This window comes from Coffea arabica, chromosome 5c, assembly GCF_036785885.1.
Source record: "Coffea arabica cultivar ET-39 chromosome 5c, Coffea Arabica ET-39 HiFi, whole genome shotgun sequence".
In the NCBI taxonomy this organism is placed as follows: Eukaryota; Viridiplantae; Streptophyta; class Magnoliopsida; order Gentianales; family Rubiaceae; genus Coffea; species Coffea arabica.
The window spans coordinates 2,988,369-2,995,674 of NC_092319.1; the positions used below are offsets into that span (position 1 = coordinate 2,988,369).

Here is a 7,306-nt window from a genome sequence, read left to right on the forward strand (position 1 = left end):
TACAACTTACAAATAAATAACCACACCAATCCCACCTGCTTCCAATATCGTAGAGTTTAATGCACCCTCAAAATCAACATTAAATTGATCCATCGTACACTACCCCGCAAGAGGTTCCACATTGGCTTCTTTGAAAGCTACTAGGGAATTAGTCACAAAGCGAACCATTGATAAAGGTTCTCTATGCTTGCCATCAAACAAAACCAAGTTCTGATTGTTCCAAATCTCATCACAAAGAGAAGGAAAAAGCTCCGAATCCTCACTTGAAAAGAACTCACAAAATTTCTGTAATCCAAAGATGAACACCAACTGAATAGGTATTTTCATCAATATGACACCTTAAGTTTCAAACAAATAGTGATATTAAAGGTTTTAGGATTTAAGAAGCGAGGAAAGAGAAGGATAAAATGAGATGTGAATTATATAGAAAAGTTACCGGTAAATCTAGGAATTGTAATTAAAAAAAACAACTTGAAAAAGATAATTATTTATTTTTCTTATTCTTTTTGCTTTAAAATGTGGGTTTGGCATGAAATTTTTTTTTGGGTCAAGTACTATTACCATATTTGAATTGTGTGCAATTGATAATAGTAAACTAAATTAATATTCAAATGTAAAGGACTAAAGTGATAAAGTTATGAGTTAAAGGTCTAAATATATATTTGATAAAAGTTTGAGGACTTCTAATATACTGTAACTTATCTAAATGTATTATCAATGGGATTAGAGTTCTGTTTGCATGTCAACAAAACATTGTTTTCAAAATGAAAATTATGTGAGGCCTCTACAGTAGAAAATCAAGCAATTAAGAATACTTATGTTACTACTTTGCATCATCGATTTTTCGCCCCTTGAATAAAGTTCGTTGCATTCTTCTTGTTATTGAAGAAGATGAAACTAGTTATCTAAATCGAAAAATAAATTTTGGCTTCAAATTTAAGGTACCAATTAAACATAGCATAGATTTTGTCAAAGAGTAACATTATACAATATTGTTAAATTCAAACTGGATAAAACTCAGTTAAACTACTAGGATAGGGGTCAACTGATCGGATTAGTCAGACCGTTCTAAAAAAATCCACTGAAGTTAGTATGATATTTTAGTTATTTTATATTTTTATAAGTTTCAAAAATATTAAAATTAAGTTCTTAGTTATATCCGGCCAACCATAAAAATGTTACAAAAAAATTAGGCTTGCAATCAAATATACACCTAAAAATATGAATTTGTGTCTAAATTATGTACTTAAAAACTAAATTAAAACAAATCATACCCAATTCGAGATCTTTTTGCTAGGAATATGACTTTATAATGCAAATGAGAATCACTAATGATAAATTGATAAGATGATAGAGATGAAAACCTCTTGATTTAGAGATCATTGAAGGAAGCTAGTGATTTTGATGTTAACATTAAGTGAGTGACATTTTCTTATTTCTATTAATAAATGAAAGTTCTATACTTTAGTTAACTCAAATTATGTTTCGGGAGAACAAGAAAGAAAAGTTTGAGAATCAGGTCACTAGTTTGGCCGATTTTTAATGGTTTTGACTGATTTTTTTATCAAAGTAATTTTATGCTACAAACTACTTTCGAAAGAAGGTCGGTTCATATTCAGACAACACTAACATTACACGGATAAAGCATTTGTGAACAAACTTATACCAAGACTAGTTGTTAGTTCAAGAGAGTTGGGATAGATAAATTTTCAACAAGTCTATAATTTGTGCAAAAATTAATTATTTCATCTTGAAATAAGTCGATATAATTAATTATTTTCAACAAGTCGATATAACTACTGTATCTCATTTCATCTTGAAACTTTTAATACCACTATTGAAATTTTAAGAAACCATCTTAGTTGAAACTTCAACATTATGATCAACAATGCCAAGTCAAAACTTCGCCATTATGATCGAGTCATAATTAATGATCAACAATGCCAAGTTACAGCAATTTGATTTTGAACTTCGCCATCCTGATTTTTTGCCAATTATCCTAAATTTGCACAAAATTCGAAGCGTCAAGGACCACATTTGCAAAAGTCAAAAGTTTAGGGACTACATAATTCATAAAATGGATCGATTATAGCGTAATTTCCAGCAACTTGGGGGTCTTTTGTTTTGCTGGCTGTAGTCCATTGGGTGCACGTGAACTTCGTGGGAAATTGGTGGCGTTCAATTATTTAACCTTTGCAAGTTGGTGAGTGGTCTGGCAGCTCTTTTGATTTTTTTTTTTTTTTTGCTGTAGATAGGATTCGAATATCCAACCTGCAGTTCAAAAAAAGGGACTTTAGTCCCTATTTGATAGCCACCACCTTTCCAAGTTGGCAAGCTGTCTTGTTTACATAAAGGTTGGGATTTTACTGTGGAATATTTGAATATCGAACGATAACAGTACAATAGTAAAAAAAAATTTACTGCTATTGTCTATTGTGGATCATCCTGGATAATTCAAGCAACTATTTTAAAAAATGACTCTCATAATTATGGTCAAGCCAAGCCAATCCAACAGTGCTCCCAAGCTCGAAAATACAGCAAAAGGTAAAATGATTTGAAACCGGATCGACAAGTGAATTGGATGAGCTTCCTATTTCTGGCTCAATCAATTCAACCAGTTAAACTCCGATTTAATGATTTTATAAATTTTTAATTATATTAACATTAAATAACTTGAATAATATTAATATATAAAAAATAATGAAAAATCGGCCCAAAGGTCGGTTCTTTACTGATCCAATAGTGCTTCCAAGCATGAAAATACAGCAAAAGGCAATATTTTGAAATCCAGACCTACAAGTGAACTGGAAGAATTTGTGGTTCAATTAATTTTGCGGTTCAACCTCTGTTTAATAATTTTATAGTTTTTTTTATTTATTTTAAAATTAAATTATTTGGATAAAATTAATATATAAGCAAGAAATAAAATTTTCGTGAAAAACTAGTTCAAATATCGAATTTGACTGATTCAATTGATTTTCTGGGTTAAATATAGAAGAGCAAATTATCCGGGTAGTCACTAAACTTTTTCAATAGTCAAGATTTAGCTACTCAATTATTAATAGCATGTTGTTATCCATTAAACTATCAATAATGTAAATTTTGTGTCATTTCGTCTAATTTCACTATTAACTCTATTAGATCTAAGGATCTACATAAGATATATTAGTAATGGTTAAGTCTTGTAGAGTTAATGACAAATCAGATAGAATGACTTAAAAGTTAAACTTTTAATAGTTTAGTGGATAAAAACTCGATTATTCGAAAAGTTTAATAGTTATAGGAATAATTTGCTGAAAGATCTAAGCCATGGTTGATTTGACGGTGGCAAAAGGTACACATTCCACGTTTTTTTGGTAAAACGCGGTATGGTAAATATTCTTAGAACTATTGCCGTAAATCTGAAATCACCTATAAAAGGGTCCATCTTTGGGCAACCAATTTCACCCCCAAATAAATCCGCAAAAATAACTGAGAAAAAGAAAAAGAAAATGGCTGCCTGTTTACGACCTCTGTTCTTAGCAATAATATCCCTGCTGATGATATCTTCATTGACCAGGTCCTCAGAAGGCGCTGGAATCGCAGTCTACTGGGGCCAAAATGGCAATGAAGGAAGCCTGGAAGAGGCCTGCCGTAGTGGCTACTATGACTATGTAAATATTGCCTTTCTGGTATCCTTTGGCAGTGGCCAAACACCGGAACTGAACTTAGCTGGCCACTGTATCCCGAGCCCATGCACCTTCCTGAGTTCTCAGATAGAGGTTTGCCAGAGCCTGGGCATCAAAGTGCTCCTTTCTCTTGGTGGAGGTGGTGCCGGGGCAGGGAGAGGACCAATCCTGGCTTCTCCCGAGGATGCTCGCGATGTTGCAGCCTACCTCTGGAACAATTACTTGGGCGGTCAATCAGACTCTCGCCCACTTGGTGCTGCTGTTTTAGATGGTATAGACTTTGACATCGAATATGGATCGAACCTGTACTGGGATGATCTCGCCCGGGCACTCTCGGGATACAGCACAGCAGAGAGAAAGGTGTACTTATCTGCAGCACCACAATGCTTCTTTCCTGACTATTATCTTGATGTTGCTATCAGAACTGGCCTCTTTGATTTCGTCTGGGTGCAGTTTTACAACAATCCGCCTTGTCAGTATGGTACAAGCACAGGCAATGCCGATAACCTCTTGAACAGTTGGAGTAATGATTGGGCCCCCCATCCAGGCGTTAATAAATTATTCCTGGGATTACCTGCAGCCCCTGAGGCAGCACCTAGTGGCGGTTACATCCCACCTGAAGTGCTAATTAATCAGATTCTTCCCGTTGTGCAGAGCTATCCCAAGTATGGAGGGGTCATGCTTTGGAGCAGATTCTATGACCGAAACTACAGTCCAGCAATCAGGCCTTATGTTAACGGTGATCCTCTGACTTATACAACCAAGTCCGTGAAAAAATCCCATGCTGTAGCATGAGTTCCTCTCATTATCTGCCACGAGATGAAATGTAGTCCTGGCTGCTTATGCCAGAGACCAATCTACTAATGAATAATGGGCTATGAGTTCCCCAATCGATTAAAATGTTCTGTAAATTTCTTCCCGTTTTAATCGCTCTTTCTCTCTCTCGAATGAAGGGGTACAAGATCTAGTTTGAAGAACCAGTTGCACCTTCTCTTTTTTCTTTTTCTTTTTTTTTTTTTTAATACAACTTCTTCTAGATAATGATTTTTTGATAATATTCAAACCACATTTAAATTGAAAAAGAAAATGTTAATTTGCAATTGAAGTTTGAGGAACACTATTTCCCCTCATATTTCAGTGCATTACATGGCCAACAACCTCAGATGATATGCAAATAAACTCTTGCATGCATGCTCATCAAATTTCATATACAATTTTGTAGCCTACAGAGAAGTTTACGCATGGATGTTTAAGTATCAGATAAGCTTGGGCGAAGACCAAATTTTGTGTACTATTGAAACATGGAACAAGATTTCAATCCCATACATAACCTCTAAAATCACATACAACTATAATTTTTGTTTCTTGTTTTTTTTTTTTCCTTGGATGGTATTAAAAGGTGTACAATCTGTCTGCCTCAGAATCACTTCCGGTCAGTGCGAGTCACTTTGAGAGTTATGACAATTTCACTAACCTCCCATCAAATCTAGAAAACAACAATTACCTCCCCTCTTCTTAGATTTGGTCTAATGATTTCAAGGTATTTGGTATACATTGCCTTCTCATGACCCACAACAAAGGGACAGCAATCCAAGGGCTTTCGTTTTTATTAATTTTTTTGGAGTACAAATTAATTTCTCATTAGCATGTTATGAAGCATATGATATTCTTGTTCGCAACAATTTCTTTCTACGAAAAAAAAAGAACAGAGAGAAGGGGGGAAAAAAAGACTCAACTGATGAACATTTAAAATGGAAACTCATGTCCATCCATAAATTATGACAAGCTTGGTATCTTAAAGAGAGGCGTCCTTGGGTTTATATTATTTAACCAAAATTGGTTAAAGTAATAAGGTTGGCTTGATTAAAATTATGTTTATCATAATTGGGTCATTTCTTAAAATATTGGCCTTAACAAAGATGATCCATTCTTGAAATTTGCGTTCTAGTAAAGCCATTCTTGGGCAGATGATGACTAAGACTCTGTTTTTTGGGCTGAATGAAACGGACGATGCTTCAATTTGAGGGAAAAAAATAGGCCTTGCATCATGAAATCAGTTTATTATTTAGCCACCAAATAAGTATATTGAATAGTTTGGATTTTATAACTAATTATAAGTAATTGTGTCTTAATTTTAGCTATAAAAGTCTTTCACTTAACTAGTTAACTTAGAACACATATGATGACTTCTTCCCTTGTCTCTAAAATTTGTGAAATTGGGCTCACAAAGAAGATACTAAAGAATAACAACGTTCATTGGGAGCCAAATACGATTATTTCTAAACAGCGTGCATAACATTCACAAACCTGCCAAACTTTTATCTTCCAATGCCCAATAAACTACTGGTATCCAAGTCCAAGATTGCTCCAAAATTCTAACCCAATCAAAGATTGTTCGCTTTTTTCACAAAATTCCAGCTTAGTCAAAATGGGTTCTACACTATGGTGTACAAAGGAAAGTTAAGGGCAAGCTTATAATCGAGTGCATGGTACGGTCTTAAGACTTCAGCCCAGACATACTCTTATGTTATGTCATATGTAAAGGAAAATAACTCAAATTTTAGGCTCTGAATCATATGTGAGTAGGCCTGCTTTTCTTTTAGTGCTTTAGTTTTTTTTTTTTGGTTAAATTATGGAAATTACCACCTACTCAATATGGTCTTTTCTAGAGCAATTCATGGTAATTATCGAGTCTGAAACTACCAAAAATTAGTACTGCTAAAGCTATGTTTCATAACCCTAAAATACACCAAAGTCCATACATATTACTAGGGGACTTTATATGTAAAATTTATATAAACAAAATAAGATCTCAAAATGAAGTACTTCATAGGTATGATAAAATTTATATGTTTCTATTGAGACAATTAAGCTGAGAAGTCTTTCACAACAAATCTCTTTGAGGACCAGTTTCCCTCTCCTCACCATATCTCCTTACCTACTAACCTTCGCACGTTTTACCGTCTGTCCCAAGCCCGCCTCCCTCACACTCTCTTTTAGGAGAATAAAATTGTTTGAGAGCGAAAGCTCCCATATATCAAAAGCCAGTGCTGTTCAAATGTGTTTTCTCTCACCATCTCCCACAAGAAGTGCGTGTTAATACCAATCACCTGAATAATATGAATATGAGAATGAACTCCTAATGTCATCACAAGAATTGGTGGTAGTTCGGCTGGAGTATAACAGTAATACTTGTGGTAGTTGGGTTGGGGCAGGACATATGCATAGTAGCTTTTGGTAGATGATAAATATAACACCTTTACCATTTTTGTTAACATGGTATATTTATTCTTTTTCCTCTCTATTCGATATTTGTTAATTGTTATACACTTATACATAGATAGCAAGTGAGAAAGGGTCAGGCTAGTTTCAGATAACGTGAATAATGTGGTTTACTTTCACTTAGTCACTCATCGCACAACTCCTACTTTACTTCCTATTTTGGTGGTAATGTTCCCCAAACATTACTTATTGAGTAATAGATAAAATTTAATCATGGCAAGAGCATTTTTTTTTCGGACATGATAAATCTACTCTACTCTATACTATGGGGAGGGGGTGATCCAACGGGCCCAAGGGGAGGATCCGGGGGGACTGAACTTGGGTGCCTACTAGTGTGAATAAGTTAGAAAATATTT

The 7,306-nt window shown here is 34.5% G+C and overlaps 1 protein-coding gene across 1 annotated transcript; it reads left to right on the forward strand.

Annotated features, from left to right (window-relative positions):
* Window positions 1-3,353: 3,353 nt before the first annotated feature.
* LOC113690342 (acidic endochitinase) lies at window positions 3,354-4,645 on the forward strand. Its single transcript, XM_027208193.2, has one exon. It carries the CDS (start codon window positions 3,369-3,371, stop codon window positions 4,461-4,463), a length of 1,095 nt encoding a protein of 364 aa, XP_027063994.1. The 5' UTR covers window positions 3,354-3,368; the 3' UTR covers window positions 4,464-4,645.
* The last annotated feature ends 2,661 nt before the right edge of the window (window positions 4,646-7,306 follow it).